Raw genomic sequence first — 27,925 nt, 5'->3', positions numbered from 1 at the left:
ATTCTTAACAATTTGAACTTATGGTTTATACTCCATTTGTAAACTGGAGTCAAAAATAATGTCATAAAAACTCCATCTATAATTTCTCTACCCAAGGATAACTACTGTTAACATTTAGATATATAATTTGTAGAATCTTTTTGTGTACACATGCTGTATGTGTGTTAGATGTTGCTCACATTTAATTTCTGGATTAGGCACAAAATAGAGAAGAGGGACCCAGAAAACATATTTCAAAAACAATCCTTTTTCTTTATTACAGTTTTGTCTGAGTTTATGCTTGTACATTTCTTCTCCATACACTAGTGTGGAGAAATATAGAGTAAAGGAAAAATATACACAGAATCTTAGAAATGGGCCCAATAAAAGAACCCCCTTTGAGAAAATCCCTGACAAATTTTAGTCATTCAATATATGCTGATAGTATTTTTAATTGATTTTATTTAGTTTAATTTATATACAATAAATGTATGGATGTTAAATGTGTAGTTTCATGAAACTAGGCAAATCATACCTCCATATAACCAATAGTTCAAGGTATAAAGTGGTAATAGTCGTGGGAATAGAATGGAAGAGATAGAGGATGGAATGATACTTGTTTGCATATAACTGTTTGGATAATAAATATTTCATATAAAAAATTAAATCATTATGTATGGAGGGTGTCACTGAATTTGAAGACAAACAGAAACAATGAACCCAAGTGTAATTCAGACATAGCCACATTGTGGGGTGGGATATAGGGCTAATATGAGTAATTTTTGTACGTAGTATTTTAACTATATATCCTCAGTCTAATTGGGAGAAAGAAACTATATATAGGCAAATCTTGAACTCTTCTTAATAGATTTCTTTCATACTGGTATGGATATGAGAGTTCTGAAGCTCTAGGTTAAAGGATTGAGCAATGAGTAATGTTGATATTATTTGGAGTCAGCATCCTAACCATGAAAATATGAAAAGAAATATGGAAGTGGGAATGGTAAGGAAGAAAACCCTGTGGGATTGGATGGGCATTATTGGTATTAATATAAAATAATTATATCATATAAGTATCATATATGTGATAGCTCTGTCTGCTGCAAGATTCTAGTTGCACTGACACTGTTTAGCAATCAGATCTTGAATTCCTTACTAAATGGAACAAGAACATTTTGGAAAAATCAGCATTTTGTAGTCATCATAGTGAAGATTATTTGGGGCTAGAATCTTCAATGTTTGTTAAATCTGAGGGAAAATTTTGACGAGTGGTGTTTATGTGGTTTTGAAGTATCTCTCCACAGATTATTTGTTAGATACAAAGTAGGAAATAGTAACTATAACTATACACATTGGGAAAAAAACAGATAACACCCTGAGTGGGTGATGAAAATTAGTAACACCAATGAGGAACAGACACATTGTGTACCTTCAGATATGATACCTTGGGAAGAACACAATTATCACTCTTGTAGTATTTTGGCTAGGATGTATAACCAGGATCTAATCTTGAAGAAATGTCAGACAGGCACAAATTTAGTAACATTCTCTAAAATACCACTGTATATTCTTCAAAAATACCAGTATCATGAAAGACAAAGAAGGGTTGTGGAATTGCTCTAGATTAGAGGAGACTAACAAAACATAAGTAAGCACAATATGTAATCCTGAGGTGGGGGCGGGGAGGATATGTTTATGATGATTAAACATTTTTATTTTTGCTTTTTTTAGACATGAGTAGGCAAAAATTATGTCTTATTTTAATTTGGTCATTTAATTTTAATTATCATTACTAATAAGTTTGGATTTTAATAAGTTATAGTCACTTAATTTTAACTTCCTATTTTAAAATAATTTTAGTTTGTAAAAGATTTCACAATTAACGTGTTTTCCTCTATAATTTTCACTCAGTTTCTCTAATGTTAATACATTACTCAAAATGGATCAAAGACCTAAAAGTCACAGTTAAAACTGTAAAACTCTTAGAAGAAAACATAGGAGTAAATCTGCATTACAGTTCTTTATTTTGTTTTGTTTGTGAGGTTTTCGTTTTTGGGTTATACTGCCTTTATAAAATTAATGGGATAGCTTTCCTTTTTTTTCCTCTAATATCCTGGAACGTTCACCTGGTAAAACTATTTTCCATTCAAGTGTTTTTAAGATAATTCATTGGTATTCTTTTCAGTCTGCCACCATTGTTTGTTTTAATCACATTTTCTTCTTTAGATCGGTTTTAGTAATTTTTTCCTTCCTAGGAAATTGTCCATCTCATTGAGATTTCAACGTTGATTAGCATAGGCTTGTATATACTAGTTTTGTCTCTTTGTTTATAGTGCTATTCAAATTTCTGTTTTTCCTCTCAAGTAGATCTCTCAAAGATAAATCCAGCTTTGTTTTCAAAGTACAAACTCCTAAATAATTTGATAAGTTTATAGTCATTGAGTATTTTTTTTAATGGATTTTTTTGTTGGGGGGAGATTAGGTTTATTTATTTATTTTTAGAGATGGTACTGGGGATTGAACCCGGGACCCCATGCATGCTAAGCATGCACTCCATCACTTGAGCTAAAACCTAAATGGTTTTTAAAGGCAGTTTTGATGTCATTGTTGACATGATAGCTTATAAATGCTTTTATTCTCAGAGAAAGTGTTACCCAGATTTCATCTGTTGATTTTTACATTAGTCCTTTCTTTGTTTCTTTAGGCACGAGATGTGCGCACCAATGAAGTTGTGGCTATCAAGAAAATGTCTTATAGTGGAAAGCAGTCCACTGAGGTAGGTGAAATATATGCATTCTTACTGATGTGTTAGGAAAAAAACATACTATTTCTAATTGAGAGTTAAAAAAAGTTTTTTCAAAAAAGTATAATATACATAAAGAGAAGTTTACAAGTACTAAGTGTATATCTCTGTATTTTCTTTTACGAACTCAGTTTACCCATTTAATTTGCACCACCTAGAGCTTTATAAATAGCATATTGCTGGCATCTCAGAAGCCTCCCAATTTGTACTCCCTGCTTTTGATTTTTTTAACTGTGGTATAATATATTTCTCTATCTTTATCATAAAAAGATTATCAGTTTCTAAAAAAGTAAACTAGAATAAGATGCATTTAATGGTAAATTATATTGGATATAATTTTTTATTAATGGTTTAGAAATTGTTTAAGGACTGTTTTAAACAAAGTTTAATCAATAGGCAGTATATATCTAGTCTGAAAAACCAAAAAATAAAATTATTGATACTACACTGAGTATATTTTAGTTCACTACTATTGTGGTTAGTGCTTTTCGGTATATTTATTTTATTTAAGTACATAAATTTATTTTGTGAAATAGTCTACTTTTAAAATCTAGGATCTGTTAATCTTTAATATTTTAATTTAATTATTTTTAATTGTGGAAAAATATATATTACAGAATTTACCATCTTAACCATTTTTAAGTATGCAGTTCAGTAACATTAAAGACATTCACATTGTTTTGCAACCATCATCACCATTCACCTCCAGAACTCTTTTCACTTTGAAAAACTAAAATTCTTTTCCCATTAAACAATTACTCCCCATTCCCTCCTCCCTCAGCCCCTGGAAATCACTATTCTACTTTCTGTCTCTGTGAATTTGACTACTTTAAGTATCTCATGTAAGTGAAATCATGCAGTATTTGTCCTTTTGTGACTGGCTTATTACACTTACCATAATGTCCTCAAAGTTCATGCTGCAGTATGTGTCAGAATTTCCATCCTTTTGTGTTCCTCTTTGGAGGCGGTGTACATGAAGCACCACATTTTGTTTATCCATTCATTCATCTGTTGATGATGCTTAGGTTTCTTCTACCCCTTGGTTATTGTGAATAATGCTGGTATAAACATGGGTTATACAAATATATATTTTTTTGAGTCTTTGCTTTCAATAGTTTTAGGTATATGCCCAGAGTTGAAATTGCCAGATTAGTCTTTAATTTTTAAAGATTTTGATTTTCTACTTTTTTGGGAATCTTTATTTTATGATATATCTTGTTTTTGTGATGATCATACTATGAGTATGGTAGCACTATTATGATTATATCACTTTTCCATCATTTTGATACCTAAAAAACTCAATTTCTTGGAGGATTACTCTTATTTTATTTGCCATTCTGTAGCACAACTTTAGAACTAGCTTTCATAGGTAGACTTGTACGATGTTGGAGTCTGTTTGATTAGTCACACTTAGAACAGAAAGTTTCATTTAGGGCATCATCTTTTCACATCTCCTTCATGAATTTTTTCCTTCATGAAAATTTTTTACATTGAAAAATACAGAGTTTTTGTTTTGAGATTTTGCCTCCCAGATACTCAGATTTGAAATTTAAAGGCTGTAAAACATTTTCTGAATTTAGCATTTTATATCTTGTACATTTTATAGAAAACATTTTGAGTATATTTTACTGTATATTGTTGAGGGCTATTGAAATAACATAGGAGATATATGATCTTACACTCTAGTACAGAACATTTTCTAAAATTTTTTTTTATGCTAATTCCCCTGCCTTTAGATTTATGGGCCAAGTCAGTGGTAGATCTTAAAAAAAAAAAAAAGAACAAAAAATATTTCTAGTTCCCATCCCACACCTGTTAAGCCTCTAGACTCTCTAGGTATGAACCCAAGGACCTGTATTTTTAGAATTCTCTGCTTGCTTCTTAAGGGTAACTAAACATAGGACATGGCCTAAGTGTCTAAGGTTGTTGCACAGTATCTTATGGCCAGAGGTTTATCTGTATTTCCTGGTAGGTACCAATGAGGTAGGCTCTTAGTAAAATATGTAGAAATATGTTTTCATACTGCTTGTTTTTTCTGTGACTTTTCCCTTATAATAGCTAATTATTCACTAGCATTTTATTTTAGAAAGTGTGCATTAGAGATTTAAATCTTCATCTGAATTTAGAAAGCAGACAAAACCTCAACGTTCAGTAGAAAATGTAAGCCACAACACAATAGATGAACTTTATAGTATGTAAATTATTCATCAAAAAGCTGCAAATAAGAAAGGGAAGTTAAACTTTTGAAGAAAAATCACCAAATATGGTATATAGTTTTCATCAACATGTTGGTGTGTGGTCGTAAAATTTTAGTAAGACTCACTGATGATAAGTTTTACCAAACTAAAATTTGACCTACCTTGAATGCACATAATTAAAAAATTTTTTACTTTAATACTTAATCTAAATATTACAATAAAGTTGTATGTTCTCAGTAACCTTTCTTAATCTAGTAATTACTTTTTTCTTACATAACTTTCTAAGGAAAAGTAGTTATTTGTAATTCTTTCCTGTATTCTTTTTTTCCCCCTCTCTACAGAAATGGCAGGATATTATTAAGGAAGTCAAGTTTCTACAAAGAATAAAACATCCCAACAGTATAGAATACAAAGGCTGCTATTTACGTGAGCACACAGCATGGGTAGGTATATGCTCTCCCCTTGCTGTAATTTTAGTTGGTTTTCATTTAGAATTTATTATTTCAACAATGTCTCCAAATGGTTGTGTGAGGCCATGCAGAAACACATCGAAATGTTAGTTTATACTAAGGGGAAGAGCAGCTCTTTCTAGAACTCCTATGCAATAAGAGATAATAGAAGTTTTATAAGTTTACTCCAGAGATTTAGCTGACCTTTATGTACCTGCTAAAATGTTCTCTGACATTTTTCAGTAGTATCATTCTTCAAGTGGTTTGTCAACCATTGTGGAAACAGTCCTTACTCAAGGATGAAAATTAGCAAATCTTTTTTTCCCCATTCCTCCTTTTTTTTTTTTAATTGAAGTACAGTTGATTTACAATGTTACATTAGTTTCAGGTGTACAGTAAAGTGATTCTGTTATACATACACACAGTCTTTTCTATTATAGGTTATTACAAGATATTGAATATAGTTCCCTGGAAGTTAGAAAATCTTTTTGACATAAATATATTGTAATCTATTTAACCACAAAGAACTTAGTGAAGTCCTGATGAATCCTGGTGAAATTTGAACTGATTGTGATTCTTTGGCTGAATAATACTAACGGTAGAGAATTGAGGCACTTTATTACAAGAAGTGCAGATTAATTTTGCCCCATTGTTACCATGAGGTGACAGAGTAGTAATACTATAGTGGTATAGGCATAATAACTGTATCTTTTAAGAGAAAGGCTAAATTTTCTTTAAATAGGAATGATCCCTTATTTTGAATAATTAATAAGCCAGAGATAATTATCATTTTAATATACTAAACTTTGATTTGTAATGTTTGATGCATTTTATCCAGTTTAATTTTGCTGGTGGTGGTACTCCTAAATATGAGGCTGTGGTTAGCAAAAAAATCAGTGACATTGAATGTATTACCTCTGTCTCTCAAATTTCTCCTTTTTTAAAATAAGGATAATAATAGGGCCTACTTGTTAAGCTGGTAGTGAAGATTAAACACACACACACACACACATACATATATACACACATACATATATATATGTATATTTATATGTATTAGCTGGCACATACGAAGTGCTCTGTGTTTGATTTAAAAGAAACAGTTAAACTGTAACCTAAGCTTTATATATGTAGTTCCAGAGAACAGTTTTCTGCTTCCTGGCAATTATCAGTATTGCTACTATAGATTAGTAGTAACAGACTATATGTATTCCTTTATAATTTTAGTGGTAATTATATATGAAATACATATCTTGTACATTGATTATATGTTGGCATTATAAAAGATTGGTATATTATTAGCTTAACTTTATATGTGCATTAAACAAATTACTAAATACATAAATGTTCATTTTTTTAAGGTAAATGATGACTAGGGTTTGTTTTACTTCAAACTGTCTTCTTGATCTCCTTGGCGAATTTATTTTATCTCAAATAGAATCTTTTTAATAATATATTTTAATGCTTTTATGATTTTTCTTCCATATAGCTTGTAATGGAATATTGTTTAGGATCTGCTTCAGATTTACTGGAAGGTAGGTTTCCTTTAATTATTAGGAAAAAAAAGAAGTATTAGCAAAATAAAATGAGAATTCAGTAAGAGATTTCTTAAATGTACAAATTTTCCAGAAAGAATAAAAACCTTTAACCTTTTCTACATTCTCAGCATAGTATATACTAGCTTTATTAAATATTATGTAATAGAATTAAAAAGGTGATTTTTCTTTCTTTATGACTTAAGCATTTTTCTTTCTTTATGACTTAAGCATTTTTCTGCATTCGTCATTCAGCTTGATCTGTTCCTTCTGTTCAGAAGGGAGGTGTGTGAGAATAAAGGAAGAACTTTTCTTTTGTTACTTTTGTTTTTATAATCACCGAATAATTGTTTAGTGTTAGCTTAGAGGAAAATTGACTGTGGACTGTAACAGCTAGGGACAACTGTATACTAGTTATAAAGTTCAATAGACTTGTTTTATTATCTTGGGAAGCAAATGTCTTCTTGTCTTGAAAATTGCCCCATACATTAAAGATGTATTTTTTTAAACAAAAATGTTCTATATAATAATTATTTTCAAATAACTTTTTTATTTTAAGTTCACAAAAAGCCATTACAAGAAGTGGAAATAGCAGCAATTACACATGGTGCTCTCCAAGGATTAGCCTACTTACATTCTCATACCATGATCCATAGGTAAGCGCTTTGAGAATTATTATGTGTTAACAAGCAAATGACTTGTTGCATTTATCAACCGTGGAACTTATTAACCCTGGAATTTTTGTTGGTTATAGCCAAATAAGAACATTTCAGAATGTTATAAACCCCTATTTTTTAGATTGTCCGCGTTAAAAAGAACATTCTAGTACACTTGATCTCTTTGTTGAGGATAATTTTTATCTTTGTCTACATGTGCTGCTGGGCTTTCTGAAGGACAGGCATACCTCATTTTATTGTGCTTTGCTTTATTGAACTTTGCAGATACCTTGTTTTTTTATAAATTGAAGGCTTGTGGCAACCCTATGTCAAGCAAATCTTTTGGTGCCATTTTTCCAGCAGCATTACTAACTTTGTGTTTCTTTCACAATTTGGTTAATCTCACAATATTTCAACCTTTCTCGTCATTCTGCTTGTTATGGCAATCTGAGATCAGTGATCTTTGATGTTACCATTGTGGTTGTTTAGGGATTTTTTTAGCAGTAAAATATTTTTAAATTAAGGTGTTGTTTAGACATGCTGCTATTGCATACTTTTATAGCCTACAGTATAGTGTAAATGTAACTTTTATATGCACTGAGAAATCAAAAAATTTGTATGGCTCGCTTTATTGCGATACTCCCTTTATTAGGGTGGTCTGGAACTGAATCCACAATATCTCTGAGGCATGCCTGTATGTGCACTTACAGATTTCTAGTAGAAATTTAACTGTAGAATCATGTAATTGGGGGAGTGGAAAGGATATTAAGGATTATGTAGTTTTACTTTTTTAATTTTACTGATGAAGAAACTAATGCCCCAATTTGTGACTAATTTCCTGAAGTTTACAAAGCCAGATAGATTTGAACTAGAAATTCTTAAATCTTCTGTCTTCCTGGTAACTGATAATACCAGATTTATTACATTGATTCCATCATGTGGATAAGTAAAAGCTACTTAAGACTCTTTATGCTTTTAAGTATTAATCTTTGTTGATCCTTGATAATGAATAGTAACTTTAATTAAGCCATTCTGTAATAGATTTTTAGCACTGGTATTGATTTTGCCTGTTTGAGAAGAAAATTAGCATTTTAAAATTTTATATATATATGTGAATCAGGCAATACATATTAAACTATATAGGAGAGTCAGTTGTGAGTTAATGGGTTATTTATTTTTTTGCTTAGTCACACACGCACACAGGATGGTAATGTCCAAAAGAAATCCATCCACATACTAGAAATAAGTGAATGGAAGATTCAGAATTAGGACCAGGGTCTTCTCAATTTCAAAGTACTTCTTCATTTTTAAAAAACAAATAGAAGGAAAATAGATTAATTTAGTATTATATCCATTACAACAAATACTATAGTAAGAATTGAAAGTGCTTGAGAACTTAGTTTTTTGTTTTTGTTTTGTTTTTTGAAAATTTAAGTGTATGTTATGGTGCCCATTGGACATACAACCCCATTATATAAATATCCATAATTTTCTGGAATCATTGATATTACAGCATCCATATGTTTCAGTTTTCATTTCCTGTTTAATTAGGAAAACTATGCTAAAGTTTGGAAATTATTTGAATAATCTTTTTTTTAAACTAGGGGCGTGAAACTCTTCTTTTTTTAACATTAAGTGAGGGACTCAGAAATCTTACAATTATGAAGGAATGGTCAACTATTTAAATTTAATTTTTAAACCATTATTTGTACCAATAAACAGGAACTCAGATATAGGCTATACACTCCAATTACCTTATTTTGTCTTTTGTGTTTACTGCTATTTTGTCTTCTCTTTTAGAAAATTGTTACTGTATATGAATTCTGTATTTTTTGTTTTCTAACTTGAATGTTAATTCTCGTCCCAATGAGAGATTATCCTAAGACTCAATTATTTTTATTTTTCCTTCCGTATCTTACAAACTTTTTTTAAATTTTTACCGTTTTCCTACACAATCTATTGAAGGAAAGAAATAATTTTCGGTATTTCTTACACTCAGAGATATCAAAGCAGGAAATATCCTACTGACAGAACCAGGCCAGGTTAAACTTGCTGACTTTGGATCTGCTTCCATGGCATCGCCTGCCAATTCTTTCGTGGGAACGCCATATTGGTAAGAATAATCCTATCTGGATTTGATCCTCATAATTAAAATAAGCAGTGTGTGATTGTCCTTTTTTAAGATGTTTTATCTTTTTCCTAGAAATATAATGCTATTTTGGACATTTTAACTTTAAGCATTACAGTTAGTTTCAAATATAGATTCGGAGTGCTCCTTGTACAGCCCGTTTTTTAATTTGTTCCTCCTACATTTTCCTTCTTATTATCTGCATCATATATGGGGTGTGAGAGTGAAAGCATTCAATAAAAATTCAAGTTGGAAGAAAATAGAAATGCTAAGTGGAAGTTTGTGTGTTTTCTTTAGATTTATAGTTACTATTTGTCATTGATCTTCAGGCTTAAAGTACCTGAAAACTGGTAGTTGATTGGAGTTTTTGTATTATTTTGTTTTTGGCTTTTATTATGGAGAATTTAAAATGTACATAAAACTAGTCAAAAGTATAATGAAGCCTTCCATACCAATCACTTAGCCCAGCAACATTATCCCCATGGCCAATCCTGCCCTGTGCACTCACTCTTCTCCCTCTGTTCCTCTCCCCCATCAGTTATTTTGAAACAGATTCTAGACATCATCTAATTGTTTCCATACATCATTCGTTATTAATGTCACAAGTTTAAAGGGGATAATTTTCCAAATCTTCAACTTTGAAATGTGTCTTCTTTCTCTCTATGCTGAGAGTGGTGTCTTAGGTCTACTACATCTTCTTTCCCACCTGCCTTTCAAATCTCCCTTCTCATGCTTCATAAAAAAGTCTTCTAACCCACCCTAAATATTAGAATGATGCTTTGCTCTGGGATATAAAAGACTGAAAGCACTGCCGGAAGGACAATTTAAGAATATATAGCATCAGAAATATTGAAGAGTCAGGATACAAACTCTTGGCAAGTCCAAGGACTTCACTTTTCCCATTATGTCTCTTCCATTCCTTTTATGCCTTGCTTTTTCTTTATCCAATTATCTTCCCTCTTTTCTTTTTTTCTAGTGTACAATTCATAACTGAGATGGTTGTCATGGGGACACATTAGCATGTTATTTGCATTGAAAAATGAATTCCGACTACTCTGACAGAAAGTGACTCTAATTTGACAGTTGGTATGACCATGAAGACTGGATTTGCTAATTAGATTATATGGCAGTGTTTTTAATAAATTGAGTGAACTAATTCTGCAACTCCAAGTTTTAAATTTCTTTAAAGCACATATACAGTATACAGTGTGTGTATGTGTATCTATATACACACACACTATGCATTATATCCTTTGTGACTATTGAATTTATTAAATTTACACATCAGCTCAAAAGTGTACAGGGAATACATAATTTTTGTAAATTCATTGAAGATAAATTAATTAAAAAAATTTGAAGACCACTGCTCTAGATGACCAAGAATTTCTTATGTGAAACCCTAGTTTACATAGTTCTTTCCCCTCTATGAAAAAGGGTTCTGTGAGTGAATAATATTTTTTAGTGTGTCTGATCTTTAGACATTAGTGATGAGTATTAGATATTAAAAAGGCCCTCAAAAATTTTGCAGCAAAAAACAAATTGTTTAATTTTGCTTAATTTGGTGATTTCCCAAACTTAGTTCAACACCATAAAGAACACATTGGAAACACTGTGCTATTGAGAATTGAAAGTTTATGCATTTGTTAATTTGTATATGGTATACTTGGAACACAGGAACTAAGTTCATATTTATATGTCTTTACACGAACATGGGCACTTGCACACACACACACACACACACTGCTGCCTGTTGGTAATATTATATTATGTAATAATTATATAATTATATTTACATATTAATATATTATTAATTGATTAATTATATTTATTGTATATTATTTATAACATAATTATATTATAATTATAAAATAATATATTATAATATAAAATATTTTATATACTTATATAAACACAGATACGTAGAACAGTTACACAGTGTTTAACTCCAAATACAAATGAAGTAAAAGGTAAAGTACCATCAAGAACATTAGACTCTAGTTGAAGACATGAATTAGTGTTTTATTTTATAACCAAGGTACCCATAAAGTTGATAATTGTGTGATTGTTTTAGCTGTGAGCTGCCCCAGCCATTTTTATCATGGAACACTATTCTTTTTTGAAAAAAAGACTGACAGACTGTGGTTATTCAGCATTGGATATTGTGGAACATATTTTCTGAAACAAAGGAGTGAGTTTGTCATTTCAAGGAAAACAATGAATGGTATTCAGTGTCAATGATAAAATTCAATCTTTTAAGCAAAAATTAGATTTTTGTAATGGGATCCTGAGACCAGTATGTTTGAGAATCATCAGCCTGAAGGATGTACAATATTAGAATCTGTAAACTTGAACAGGTGCAGAATACAACCTTGCTCTAGGGCATCCTTCCTTTAGGATGCTGTTAGATAATCATGATAGATTATGAGTGTCACACTGTATATGCAATGGTAAATATTTATCTTACAACCTGTAATGCATTTATTTCACATTATAAAAATTCTTATGTGCAGATGTATTGTCTAGAATTTTCCCAGCTATTTTCCATGTAGAAGGTCATAACATTTTTAAAGAATAGCATACCTTTTTTTTTTTTTCACTTTAATTTAAATGACATTTTTTTAGGATGGCCCCAGAAGTAATTTTAGCCATGGACGAAGGACAGTATGATGGCAAAGTAGATGTATGGTCTCTTGGAATTACATGCATTGAACTAGGTAAGAATGTTCTTTATTACTATGTAGTAAGTTTTGAACAGTGTTTTACCTCAATTTCTGGACCAAATTACAGCTTTTTATTTTCTGCGTTAGTTACTCAGGGGAGCAATAAATCTATCAAAGTTTTTACTTTGGTTATATGGTAAATTTATATATATATATATATATATATATATATATATATATATATATATATATATATATATATATATATATATATATATATTTATATATTTAGGTATATTATATTTGCTCTGTTAAATTAGGTATAAAATAATTTCCACAGTGTTATTAAGTTTGAGGTATCTGTCTAATATTAATGAATATTTGTTAAACATCTAGGATATGTGTATGATTACTAGATTTGCCATCTATAGAAGGTCTCTAAAGCACTCATGAATTACCTGCCTTTACCTAGGATGCTAACTACTTTTGAGTTAGATATGAGAATTAAATATCAGGCTTCATATATATTGTAGCAGTTTGATTTTATGCACACATTTTTTTCTGTTGCCCATAAATGAAACTGTGCTTAAGCAATGGACCATCATAATTTTGGTAACATTCCCAATGTAAGTGAGCTAGGTCAGTAATTGAACAGTCACTGTAATTGAAGATGATGGCTGTCTTCTTGCTTTTGGTCTCCCAAGCTTTCCCCAACCAGCTCAGTATCTTTTCCTTTTTCCTTCTTATAAGAACATTCCATTAAACTTTATTTTAAACCAAGGATATTTAATTGACCCATTCTAGAAATGACCAAGGATTGAAAGTAACACATTAAATGTAAAATCTGTGTGTAATTTTAACAAATTGCTGTGAACTTGGGTTTGTCAGTAGTTTCCTAAAACAAGTAGATAGGGAAATTGAGGTAAAATAAAAGTAAAGGCTTGCTTATTATTACACGTAAATGAATATTAAAATTTCCATTATAAAAAAAAAATTTCTATTATAACCAGACTGTGTCTACCTTGCAGTCTAATATTTTTCCAAAATAATGTTATCTTTAAATGTGATTACTTTTGTTGGAAATTGTACATAAACTGTTCCCTTCAAGCTCTGTACCATTGTATTTATTTTAAAGTTGGACAACATGGACAACAGCAGCAAACAAAGATTTAGAGATTACCATAATGCCATTTTCCTCTGATTTCTTGATCTCAGTTTGAGATTTGTGAAATGTTTCTTCCATTTGAAAATGTCTTTAAGTGTCTTAAATTCTGTTCTTCCTCTTGGTAGGCCCTAGTTAATTTCTTAAGAAACTTGAGTATAAATATTAAAAAGCTAGTTAATAAATTCTGCTCATGGTATATTTTTACATTCTTATGCTGGTGGATGCATGAATGATGCCCCTTCGTGATAGTGAAGTTGTGTTAATGGTTCTGTTAGATATCACTGATATATTTTAATATTTATTTGATTAGAAAGTGTTCATTGGCTAATTGCTGCTCAGAAAGATACCTGTCTAAATTCTGCAGTTTCTGTGAAATGGCTTGTATTTCAAGACCTTCTAACTTCTTTTAATTATAGTTCATAAAATAGAATTACTTCACAGTGAGAGTTTTTATCATAAAGCAGCTTTAGAAGATGTGACTGAGTTTGGATAATTTCAAATGAGTGAGATGTTTAAAGAAATTCCTAGACTTTTAGGCATATATTTGGAATCTTCAACTTTTATAAATAGTCTTTCAAAGTCACTTTTAAAATTTTTACTTACAGATGTTTTGAATTACCAAGTTCTAAATCAGGAACTATATTTTAAGCCTGATTCAGGTTCCAAGGAAAGGTCTAGAGGAGCCCTAGTGAATAAAACTGTCTGCAGTGATAGAAATGTTCTGTATCTTCTGTCTTTTTAGTACTGAAATGTGGCCATTTCAGCTGAGGAACTGAATTTAAAATTTATTTCATTTAAATAAGTGTACATTTAAATAGTCACATGTGACTAGTGGGTACCCTCTTAGTACAGGTCTAGAAGCATGATTTTTCAATTATGCTTTGCATAGGCTGTTACAAATATGTCTTTTATATGCCTCATGTTAACCACAAAGCAAAAACCTGTGGTAGATACACAAAAGAAATAGAGCAAGGAATCCAAACATAACACTGAAGATAGTCATCAAATCACAAAGGAAGAGAGAAAGAGAAAGGAACAAAAGAATTACAAAACAGCCAGGAAGCAATTAACAAAATGGCAGTAAATGCATATACTTATCAATAATTACTTTAATTGTAAATGGACTGAATTCTCCAATCAAAAGACATGGAATAGCTGAATGGATATAAAAACAAAACCCATCTATTTGATGCCTACAAGAGACTGATTTTAGATGTAAGGACGCACAGAGACTGTAAGTGAGGAATGCAAAAAGATGTTTCATGTAAATGGAAACCAAAAGAAAGCTGGGGTAGCTATATATTATCATACAAAATAGACTTTAAAACAAAGACTGTAATAGACAAAGAAGGGTGGTACATAATAATAAATAGGTCAGTCCAACAAGAGGACATAACATTAGTAAATATTTATGTACCCAACATAGGAAAACTTAAATACATAAAACAATATTAACAGACCTAGAGGGAGAAATTGACAACAATACAATAATAGTAGAGGATTTCAATACCCCACATTCATCCAGACAGAAAAGTCCATACACAGCATTGTCCTGAAATGACACATTAGACCAAGTGTACTTAACAGATGCACACAGAGCATTTCATCCCAAAGCAACAGAATGTACATCTTTCTTAAGTACATATGGAGTATTCTCTCGGATAGATCTTATGTTAGGCCACAAAACAAGTCTTAATTTAAGATTAAAATCATTTCAGGCTTCTTTTCTGACACAATCATATACAATTTAAAATCAATTATAAAAAGAAAACTGGAATATTCACAAATATATGGAGATTAAATGGTGTGCTACTGAATAATGAATTGGTCAAAGAAGAAATTTTTAAAATACTAAAAAAAAATCTCAAGACAAATGAAAATAGAAATACAACATACTAAACATATGGGATGCAGCAAAAGCAGTCCTAAGAGGGAAAATCATAGTGATAAATGCCTACATTTAAAAATGAAAACAATCTCAAATAAGCAACCTAACTTTACACCTTGAGGAATTAGTAAAAGAAGAACAAACTAAGCCTCAAGTTAGTAGAAGGAAGGCAATAACAAAGATCAGAGCAGAAATAAGTGAATTAGAGATTAAAAAGACAATAGAAAAGAACAATGAAACTAAGAGCTTTTTTTTAAGATGAACAAAATAGACAAACTTTTAGCTAGTCTTTCCATGCAAAAAGAGAACTCTAAGAAATGAAAAAGAAGGTATTATATCTGATACCACAGAAATACCCAAAGAATTATAAGAGACTACTATGAACAATTATACATCAACAAATTGGACAACCTAACAGAAATGGATGAATTCCTAGAAACAGACCATACCAAGACTGAATCATGAAGAAATAGAAAATCTAAACAGACTGATTATTAGTAAGGAGATTGAATCAGTAATCAAAAACCTCCCAACAGACAGAAGTTCAGGACCCAGTGGCTTCACTAGTGAATTCTACCAAACATTTAAAGAAGAATTAATACCAATTCTTCTCAAACCTTTCCAAAAAACAGAAGAGGAAACACTTCCCATTTTACAAGGCCAGCATTAACACTGATATCAAAATCAGATAAGGACATGACAAGGGAAGAAAATTATAGGCCAATATATGTGATGAACATAGATGCAAAATCCTCAACAAAATATCAACAAACTAAATTCAGTAACACATTAAAAGGACCATACATTATGATCAAATGGGATTTATTCCAAAGATGCAAGGATGGTGGAAATCCATAATTGGTGTGATCATCCACATTAAGAAAATGAAGGATAAAAATCATGTGATCATCTCAACAGATACAGAAAAAGCTTTTGACAAAATTCAACATCCATTTATGATAAAAACTCTCAACAAAGTGCGTACAGAGGGAACATACCTCAACATATATGACAAGCCCAAAGCTAACATCATAATCAACAATTAAAAGCTAAAAGCTATTCTTCTGAAGTCAGGAATAAGACAAGGTTGGCCACTCTTGCTACTTTTATTCAGCATAGTATTAGAAGTCCAATTAGTCGAGAAAAGGAAATAAAAGGCATCCAAATCAAAAAGGAAGGAATAAAACTGTCACTATTTGTCGATGTCATGGTATTATACACAGAAATCCCTAAAGACTTCACAACGAACTGTTAGAACTAATAAACAAATTCAGTAAAGTTACATGATACAAAGTCAGTATACAAAAATTAGTTGTATTTCTGTACAATAATAACAAACTATAAGAAAGAAAAATAAAGAAAACATTCTCATTTACAATCACATCAAAAAGAGTAAAATACCTGGGAATAAATTTAACCAAGAAGGTAAAAGACCTATACACTGAAAACTCTGAGACTGTGATAAAAGAAATTGAAAAGGATACAAATAAATGGGAAGATATTTTGTGCTCATGGATTGGAAGAATGAATATTGTTAAAATGTCCTCACTACCCAAAGCAATCTACAGATTCAGTGCCATCCCCATCAAAATCCAATGACATTTTTCACAGAAATAGTATGAACAATCCTAAAATTTGTATAGAACTATGAAAGACCTTGAACAGCCAAAGCAGTCTTGAGAAAAAAGAACAAAGCTAGAGGTATCATGCTTCCTGTTTTCAAACTATATTGGAAAACCTGGAGTAATCAAAACAGTATATTATTACCATAAATCAGAAGATCACTGGAACAGAATAGAGAGCCCAGAAATAAAACCACATGTAAATATATGGTCAATTAATTTACAACAAAGGAGCAAGAATATATTATGTGGAAAGTATAGTCTTCTCAATAAATGGTGTTGGGAAAACTGAACAACCACATGCAAAAGAATGAAAATCTTAACATCATACAGAAAAATCAACTGATTGCATACAGGGGGAATTTATCAAATAAGAAAATATATTAAGGATAATGAGAGTGAGGTTTTTCATTGTCAAAAAGGGTGCTACAAATAATGGAAAGAGAATAAAAGCTAGAATAAATACTATGGTATTGGATTGGATTTGCAATACTATAGTGAACTCAGTTGTTTTCAGTAAACACAGATGTTTAATGTGCATGTATGTATATAAATATATTGTATACATGTATGTATTTTGTAACTGTCCACTGAGAGGATGTAAGAACAGTGACACGTCAGTAGTAACAGTGAGCAAACCTATTGCCATAGCACCTTGAGTAGGGAAAGTACAAGATGAGCCTAGAACATTTTAGTGTGCCAGAAAGCAAGGAAGTGATCAAGAAATAATGGGGCCATGTCAGAAAGACAGAGCTGTCATAAAAAAGTTCTTCCTGATCAAGTGAGGCAATTTGAACCAATTTGAGTCAAAATAAATGATAGTGGCAAATTATAACTTATTAAATAAAATAGAAATCTACAAGTCCATACAATAAGAGAGTAAAATGAAAGTTTTATGAAAAACAGGATATTTATATAGACTTAAACTACCTTCTCACACAATATTTATTAATTACAAAAGAAAAAAGAGAAACTACTGTGAAGAAGTCTGGCAGACACCGCCTTAAGTGATCAAAGTGAACCCTATCAGTAATGGAACCTTTTGAAGTCATGCATCATCTCATAGAATACAATGAGAAAAATTTACTTGTATGATATTCCTGCCAAAGTTACATAACCCAAGTTTAATCATTAGCACAAACCCAAAGAGAGGGACATTCAAGTCTTATGTACTTCAAAATTGTCAAAGTCATGACGTCAGCTGTCACCTTAGGAGACTGGAAAAAGAAGAGAAAATTCAATCCAAAATAAGCAGAAGAAAGAATAAAAATATCAAAGCAGAAATCAGTTAAAGCAGGAAAACAATAGAGAAAATCAATGAAACAAAAACAATCTTTGAGAAAATTAATAAAATGGATAAACCTCTAGTCAAATTGATGAAAAAAGATACAGATTACAAGTTTCAGGAATAAGAGGCTATGTCACTATAGATTTTATAGATATTAAAGGATTAAAGGGAAATACGAACAATTTTATGTTAGTGAGTTTAACAACTTAGATAAAATGGACAATTTCCTTAAAGGATGCAAATGATCAAAGGACACTTTTGCTACAGAAGACATTATTGGGACATTTGATTGAAACTTCATTGGGGTTTGAGGATTAGATAATGGTCATGTATCAATATTAATGGCCTGACTTAATGGATATATTACGGTTCTTTAGTAGAATATGTTCTAGGAAATATACACTATGGTATTTAGAAATAGTAGGGCATCAGGTCATCAATTTACATTGACTCGCTTGAAAATGTTCTTTGAACTCTACTTGCAATTTTTTTGCTAAGTTTGAAATTATTTCAAAATAAAATTTAAAAAAAAATTAACAATACTTGTGTGTCCCTGTATAATAGGTACATGTTTTAACAGGGAAGTTTTGTTTCTTTTACAGCGGAAAGGAAGCCTCCTTTATTTAATATGAATGCAATGAGTGCCTTATATCACATAGCTCAAAATGAATCCCCTACATTACAGTCTAATGAATGGTGAGTATTGCTAAGAGATACATTACTCAGAATTGTATAAATTAAATGCTTTTTCATAATGTTATCAAAAGTGATTTCATTTCGAGTAAAATGTATTACCGGAAAAGATATTAAAATAGGTTCTATCATGTTCACCCTATTTTGTCTGCTTTTAGCATATGTGTAACTCAGTTCCAAAATAAAGGATAGATGATGCCACATGGAAGCAAGAAGTATTTGCTTTTTACAAAAATTTATAGTTTTATTTATTTTTTTGAACGTTAGGAACACATGTAACCTGATTATATAATAAATAGCATGACTTAAACATTAATATTTTATAACTAAAATATAGATTGTCACAGCCTGTATTTTAATTGAGGAATGGTTTAATTTTATATGGTATAAAACAAAGATAAATAGTTTGATTTATCAGAATTACCAGATAATTCATAATTTTGGAATCATTCTAATTATTATGGTATTTATTATTCAGAATTCTCTGATGTTTTTCTCTCAGTGTTTCCTTGATTTAATAAAATTAAGTTCATTCATGTAAAAAGTTTATGGAGAATAGATTGACAGTTTTGAAAGCCAAGATTTTTATCAGTGTTAGAAAATTTTAGTGGGAAATTAATTCCTCAGGAGTGCCTAGCATTTGAAAAATTCTAGAGAAATATCTAACATATTTAATAAATATTTTAAAATTCAAAAGTAAACACATAAATTAGCAATACTTTTTTTTTTTTTTAATACTGGGTATTGAACCCAGGACCTCATGCATGCTAAGCATGTACTCTGCCACTGAGCTATACCCCGACACCCATTTTTTTGAGATTACATAGTTAAGGCATGTTCACAGATCTTAGTACTTATGTAGATACACATAGAAGGAATCTTTTGGCACAGAGTTTGGGATTATCGTACATATAAGTATTAAATACACTGAACACAGACTGTCTTCGCACTGTTTGATACTTTGGGGGTTCAAAAAAATTCCTTTCTTGCCTACAAGGAACTTAAAATCTTACTTGAATATTGAAGACAAACATTGATGGAGTAATTATTACTTACTGCCTTACTCACTGAACTCTCATTAATAACACTATATAATAATAATGTGTTGCAGATTTCTAATGTGGTTTAAAAATATCTTAATTGGTTTTCTGGGTTTAATGGAAATTTATCCATTTACTCAAGGACACCAGATACTTAGGTATAAAAAAATGCTCCCTCGAAAGCAAATAGAGCGATGTTCTGAATCATGCTAATACAGAAGATGATCCAAGGGGCAAAGAAGAAAAGGAGGTGGCTTAGAGAAAAGGAAAAAAAAAATTGATAAGAATGTTACCTTAGATTCAGCTACAAAAAAGAATAAGATTGGCTTTTCTAATTTTGCCTCACTGTAGAATGAGTTGTGATATTTAAATATGTGGGAGCAGGATTTTAAAATAATCTATGCAAATTTATCTTTGGAAAATGGTAAAAATTCATTGGTTGCTTTAGATAATGTGAAATATACAGTATATTGTATCTGCTTTTTTTTTAAATCATTTCTTTTCCATCCCCCCTCCCACCAGTAGGCCCATGCCTTATTTTGTAGATATATTTTTAAAGGAAATAGCAATATGTTCACATGATACTTTCCTTTACAATAGGTCTGATTATTTTCGCAACTTTGTAGATTCTTGCCTCCAGAAAATCCCTCAAGATCGCCCTACATCAGAGGAACTTTTAAAGGTCAGTTCAATTATGCTGTTTTCTACCCCTAAGGAATTATTTTAAAGAATGTGTATTACTCTGAATCAGTATTAAGTATGTTCTAGTTTTTAGTAAAATACTAATTTTATATACTATTCTCCCTTGGAACTTTTCTTAGATCCTAAATTTTTCATTTATTTTTTCAAAATTGAATGTATAGTTAAATAATCAAAATAGTACCAAATGGCTAAATTTTTATATGTGCAAGAATATATTCATGAGTTACAATTACAGATTTTAATTCACATAGCACAATGTCTTATTTCAAAGTTGGTAAAACATAGTTTAACTTTGGATCTAATTTCTATGTCTACCATATTTTATCTATTTTCTGTCCTATATTAAAATAATATGAAAGAAAGAGAAATGACTGTAATATATTTACATAAATATTGTTGAAGAAAAGATTTTTAAAGAAACTGCTAAAATGGATATCGTATTTTTGTTTCCTTTTTGGAAATGCATTTTTTAACTTAGCAATGAAAATATTTGTAAAATGGGGTAAATTCTATTCAGTTTTCACTAGGTTTGGTTGCCTAATTTAAATACATGATTGGTATATGCTTCCTTTTCTCAAAAGTTTATTATTTCATTTGGCACTTGACTGTCTTATTAATAGCAATAATAGTATTGTTAAACTTAATATAGTTCTTAAAACATCTAGATAAAGCAGTAGTAAGTAGAATTTGATTCTGTCTCTTTGTGATCCTAAAGAATCTTGTTGATTTTTCACTATAAGATTTAAGTAGACTATTTTTACATGAATATTTTAGAATTTCAGAGTGATTCACTTCATTTTCACTGACATGTCAATTAAAGATACAAAGAAATTGAAAGAATCTTAACATACATTTGATGGTATTATTTGCAACTTAAACATGAAGAAGCAGTATAAAGTTTTAGTAATGCTTGAAGATTTTTAGGCATTTTACTCATACTCTGAGAAATGAAAGCTTGAATAAATAGATACTCATAATAGCAACAAAAGGTTTAGTATAGCTATGAATTATGTTAGTGAAAAATAAGCAAGATCTATATGTAGAAAACTATCGAACTTAGAAATATGAGATATATTTTGGGGGAGTAAGAAGACTAAATATTATAAATATTGGTACATCCATACCAAGCTAAGGCTCAGGAAAAAGGAATAATGTGACTGGCTTCTTAAACTTGCCTAATATAAGTGAAAGAAGCTCTTTTGCTACAACCAGCCCACCAGGCCCAGGTATTTGTTGATTAGGTCCTAAGTCTGTATATAGTATTCATTTACCTGGTTGATAGTGTGTATTGGCACAACCTTATTGTAAATGATAGGAAATATCTATGAAGTGCTTCTTTACCTTTGGCCTAATGGCATTTCTATCACAGCCCATAGTAAAGAAAAAGATTAATAGAAAAAAGGTTTTTTTTTTTAAACATATGAAACTACTTATCTCAGAATTAAAAATTGGAAATAACTGTCCAGAATTAAGGTAATGGTTAAATAATTTGGCATAAACATTTAATGAAATAATCTGTAGGCTTATGTTTATGAGTTTGAAATAACAATACTTATGACAGTGAAATTAGAATCATATATCATGTAGTTAGAACTTTTTACATAGAGAAGAAATAATTTTGGCTAACAAAGAAGGTAAAAGTATTATAGAGGCATCTCATGAATTCAAGGGCAGAAGGTGTCTTTTTGCAGTCTATATGCTAACTGTATCTACAAAACAAAATCTATACATAGAAAATTTCTGAGAAGAAATTATCAAAATGTAAGTGATAATTCTAATAGTGGAATTGTTCTGTCTACTTTTCTATAATATGATAATGTTAAACTTTATTAAACTTTAGTGGTAAAAGTCACTAATAATATAATGGCTTTTAATCAACTGCTAGTGTTTTATGAAGAATATTGTTTATGCAGCATATAAAGGAACCCATAATATCATCCAGGTTTACATTACATAATTCATCATCAGTGAATGCATTTCTGTTGAAACCTAATAGAACTTGGAACTGACATGCCTTTTCTGTGAAATCAGTAGTTCTAAGAATATATAAACCTTTATTTAGCCTTTGTTTAGGGCTCTAATTGGATTTAATTTCTTAGTGTTTAATTAAACTCTTTTATTTTTTCAACTCTGCGTTTTTAGAAGTCCAAAATTTTTATAAAATGTTCCAGGGTAGTTATATATAGGCACAGAGTGATTATATGTAAATGACAATTTTGTAAGTGTAAGAAGTCAGAAGTGTAATAGAATGAGGTAGCTATAGATGATATGCTTTGTCTATCATGGTTTTTTAGGGTAGTAACTCTTGGATCTAAGAAGGGGGTACATTTGTACTAACTGAAAAAATACATAGATTTCAACCTGACTTTTACCTTCTCTTATCCAGCACATGTTTGTTCTTCGGGAGCGCCCTGAAACAGTGTTAATAGATCTTATTCAGAGGACAAAGGATGCAGTAAGAGAGCTGGACAATCTGCAGTATCGAAAGATGAAGAAACTCCTTTTCCAGGAGGCACATAATGGACCAGCAGTAGAAGCACAGGAAGAAGAAGAGGTAAAAATTTAGAAATGACTCAAATATTGAGCTCTCTTCATTGGCTTCTTACTATGCAAGTTGTCTTTTACATCACAAATCTTTTACATGAGTGATTACCAGATTGTGTTTTCTTAACACTGGTCCTTTAAGATCCCAGGTGGGAAAATGGTTTTGCATTTTTTTAAACCCAACCCCTTTGCAATGCACATTGGCATATAGTAAAGCACTGCAAAATCTTGTTAACTTGTTCAACTTTGTTTCATCTATTCCTTCTTAAATTTCTTGGGCACTGAACTTTTCTTATTCTCCTGATTGTCCAGTTCCATGGGACATGCTTTTGAAAATACTTGAAATTACATACTCTGAGAGTTGACAGTGCTCACTCACAAGTCATTAGAAAGTTACAAAGCATTCTACTCTGGCACCAGGGATATTTGATTCTTTTCAGTTCTGCATAGTTTCATTCCATCTACATAGTTATGAAATACTCATTTTACAAATGAGTAAAGCAAGGCTCAGTGGTTAACTGACTCATTGTTGGTAGAAGCATATGGTTTCAAATTCTAGTATCTCTCACTCTCAGGGCCAAATTCTTTCCATGATGCCCTTTAGGGAGAAGAGAAATACAAACTTGCAATAGAAATGTTACAGAACTTTCTCACATGGAAATATACCTATAAAGCTGTAATTTTTACTTTAAATATTTTCAGTTTTCTTCTTTGCTCCTGGCTTTTTGTTCTTTTCTGTTTTCCAGTGAGAGAGATCACTTTGCATTCTGAAACTAGGAGCAGTTGTTACTTTTCTTTTTAATAGCACTACATAATTAATGACATGAACATAATTAATGAAATGTAAGATTCTCTTAATCTGCAGTTTTGGGTTTTTTGTGTTTTGGTTTTTTTTAGTTCTTAAGACAGTCATTCAGAATTTGGGGCTGTTTTAGATGTATGAAATAAAGTTGTGAATACAGTAAAGTGAAATTAATAAAATTCTCATCTTCAACAGCGTCTCTATTAAGCTAGGGATATAAGAAAAGTTTCTATATATATGTATACCGTATGTCTGTATTATTAAATTCTGCATATCTCATAGAGTTTTGGTATGGTAAGACTGTTGTAATGTTGGTACCTAGATACCATGGCTTGCCTGGTTACTTCAGAAAAACATTCTTGTGATTGCGATTAAATATATATATATAATGCATAATTTTTGATATACAGAAAAATAGGAATTAATATTAAGTTATTTGGTGGTAGAAGGATAGGCTAGAGATTATATTTTAAGGAAGAAAGAAAAATATACTTACAAAAGGCTTCAACAAAAGAAACAACTCAAAGAGGTTGCTTATAGGATTTTTTTTTTTTAAAAAGGTTGGAGCTTATTTTAACCATGGGAATCATTGAGAAATGAGCAGAATTTCTATATATCCCATGAGATGTGTGGTAAAAATGAATTTCAAAAAATGTCAAACAATTTAGAGAAAATTATATACTAATCTATGGAAATAACCCAAAACTGATGAACTGACTTTTTCACACACTTGGTTGGGTTTTTGTTAACTACTTGTTAATCTTTTTTATTTGTTTTTCTGTAAACTAACGGTCAACTTAGTGGTCTTGACATATAAAGAGAATTTCTCATGATAGACCTCTAACTTTCTAAAGACTATGTGCCAAGCAGTGTGCTAGATGCTTATATTTAAGAAATTGAAAGAGATATAGATACTTGAATCTATGCTCTTTTTCCTTAGGAACAAGATCATGGTGTTGGACGGACAGGAACAGTGAATAGTGTTGGAAGTAATCAGTCTATTCCCAGTATGTCCATCAGTGCCAGTAGCCAAAGCAGTAGTGTTAACAGTCTTCCAGATGCCTCGGATGACAAGAGTGAGCTAGACATGATGGAGGGAGACCACACAGTGATGTCTAATAGTTCTGTCATTCATTTAAAACCTGTGAGTATTTGGATTTCAGTGAAAAAAAATTCAGCTTTGGTAAATATTTTTTTCATCTGACTAGTTTACGAGGAGATTTTTTTTTCCTTTGCTATTTCAGCAATTTGGACCAGTTCTAGATAACTTTTTTTTCCTTTGAGTAAAAGTAGTTTTATTCAGAGAAATATGTACTCCATAGACAGAGTGCAGGCTGTCTCAGAAGGCAAGTGAAAGGCCACAAGATGTAGAGTTGGGTGCTTAGCTCAGCGTAAAAGTAGGTACACACTCCATAGACAGAGTGCAGGCCCTCTCACTCAGAAGGGAGAGTGACCATAGGTTTTATTTTAAAATGGGAGTAGCCTTTTAATTCCCACTGCATTTGGGAGACAAATGTTTTGAGAATACAAAAAGAATATTTTTTAAATCTTAGAAGAAAGAAATACAGAAATACTATATATACATTTATTATGTGGAGTTACTTAGATAGAAGATAAAGTATTTAAAAATAGTAAGTATACTCATGATATTCATTATAATATAATGGTTGCCTTTGAAGAGTGGGAGAGTGGATTAGGACAGCTGGTGATCAAAAGTGACTTTTGCGTTATCCATAATGTATACGTCTTTAAAACTTAGTGTCATTATGGAAAAATATGAATTCTGGGTTTAGGAAGTAAGGGTATTTGTACATTGTACTTTCGAGTACAAAATTTTAAATTTTCCTGAAAATATTTGAAGATCAGACAACTCCTTTTAGCAATTAATAAGACTGCTTCCCTTTTAACTTTGCAGCATGTAGTGTTACTTAAAAAGTTGTTAGGCACAGTAGCTAAAAGGTGGAACCAATCCACATGTTCCTCAGCAGATGAATGGATAAATAAACTGTGTAATATACATATAGTGGGTATTATTCAGCTATAAAGAGGAATGAAATTTTGATACATACTACAACATGAGTGAGCCTTGAAAACATGCTCAGTGATACAAGCCAGATGTGAGAAGACAAATATTGTATGATTCCATTCGTATGAAATATCTAGGATAAGCAAATTCATAGAGACAGAAAGTAGATTAGAGGTTACCAGGGGCTGAGTGGAGGATGAAATGGAGAGTTTTTGTTAATGGATACAGAATTTCCATTTGGGGTAATAAAAAAATTTTTGGAAATAGATGGTGATGGTTACACAGCATTAAGAATATAATTAACACCACTGAATTATATACAAATGGTTAAAATGGCAAATTTTATATTACATATGTTTTAACATAACACACATAGCTTTAAGGAATGATTTAGTTAAGTAGTAGTGTTATTCAGGGAAAAAATCATGTTTAATTTTTATATTCTTAGGAAACGGGATCAGCCATTAAAATGATTATTCCCACAATTAGTTCGTTGCTAATTGACTTCCTCTTCAGTTAACGAACTTAAGTACATATAAGGCAAGACATCAGTTCTTAAAATATTTATAACTGTCTTTTGTTTACCTATCTTGGACAAATGGTAGAAGTATTAACAAAAGTTTTTAAAGCTATGTTATTACTTCCAAAACCCAAGAGCCTTAGAGTAATTAATTTTATTATTGCTGTTTAAAATACTGACTGCATGTTTTATCATTTTTAAGTTATATTAAAGCTTTTCAATTTTGCATTTAATGAGTAGTATATAAATGTAGCCTTATATGTTTCCATATCCTGAATCGATGTGCTATTTTATACATTGAGGCAATAGTGTCTCCTGATTCAAATTACATTGAAAATAAAATGTCTGCATTCCCAATTTCTTTTTTTTGCCTTTTAAAGTTATATTTTTGAGATTTATTGATCAAGTTGTCTTTAAAAGTTCAAGTGAACTGTGTTTGTTCATCTCAGTATTATCTCTCTCTCTGCCTAGGAGGAAGAAAATTACAGAGAAGAGGGAGACCCTAGAACAAGGGCATCGGATCCACAATCTCCACCCCAAGTATCTCGTCATAAATCACACTACCGTAATCGAGAACACTTTGCTACTATACGGACTGCATCACTGGTATGTACTACCCTGAATTAGAAATTTTCATGTTGGACCTTGACATCTATACTCAAATACAATTTTATCTTATTTTTTTGTATTTGGGGTTTATTTTGCAAAACATTAACTGCCTCCTATGAGAAAGTTATTATACAAAGCACTCTGAGAGATGTTAAACTAATAATGTCTTCAAGATGTATACTCAAATAGTATGTTAGAGTTCATTAAATGCTAAAAGAGGGCTAAAGGTGCTAAATAGGAATTCAGATTATTTTTGATTCACGGCATAAAGGAAGTATTTATGAAACAAATTGTTTGAGCCTTTAATAATTAGTTGGTTTTAAGCACAGGAGAGAAGGAAAAATGTTATTTCTTCCTAAGAATTGACAGGATAACCAAAATGAGGGGGAATGTTTGGGAAATAGGAAGTAATCCTGTTTGATACACTCAAAATGTAGTTCTTCTTATTTCCCAAATAATAAAAATGGATTCTTTGCCCACTATAAGGATGTTGTTATAGTGGAGTACTTATAACCCTGATCAGTCCGATATATAGGATCAAAACATAATAAAGGATACTAGGGATAAAAAGAAATTACATTAAGATATCAAAGGATAAGTAGGCTGTTAGAAAATATG

The 27,925-nt window shown here is 30.9% G+C and overlaps 1 protein-coding gene across 2 annotated transcripts in view; it reads left to right on the top strand.

Annotated features, from left to right (window-relative positions):
• Positions 1-27,925, top strand: part of TAOK1 (TAO kinase 1) — a 113,388-nt gene that overhangs the window by 54,111 nt on the left and 31,352 nt on the right. For both annotated transcript variants that reach the window (XM_010978947.3, XM_031468452.2), the window contains 11 exons: positions 2,684-2,755; positions 5,322-5,423; positions 6,919-6,964; positions 7,524-7,620; positions 9,620-9,733; positions 12,371-12,462; positions 18,974-19,067; positions 20,705-20,786; positions 23,193-23,360; positions 25,093-25,296; positions 27,170-27,304. In XM_010978947.3, coding sequence (XP_010977249.1) covers positions 2,684-2,755; positions 5,322-5,423; positions 6,919-6,964; positions 7,524-7,620; positions 9,620-9,733; positions 12,371-12,462; positions 18,974-19,067; positions 20,705-20,786; positions 23,193-23,360; positions 25,093-25,296; positions 27,170-27,304 — 1,206 coding nt within the window. The remainder of the gene's footprint in view (positions 1-2,683; positions 2,756-5,321; positions 5,424-6,918; positions 6,965-7,523; positions 7,621-9,619; positions 9,734-12,370; positions 12,463-18,973; positions 19,068-20,704; positions 20,787-23,192; positions 23,361-25,092; positions 25,297-27,169; positions 27,305-27,925) is intronic.

The sequence above is a fragment of the Camelus dromedarius genome, chromosome 16, assembly GCF_036321535.1.
Source record: "Camelus dromedarius isolate mCamDro1 chromosome 16, mCamDro1.pat, whole genome shotgun sequence".
NCBI lineage: Eukaryota > Metazoa > Chordata > Mammalia > Artiodactyla > Camelidae > Camelus > Camelus dromedarius.
The sequence above is the reverse complement of the archived record's forward strand: the minus strand, read 5'-3'. Positions and strand labels throughout refer to the sequence as shown.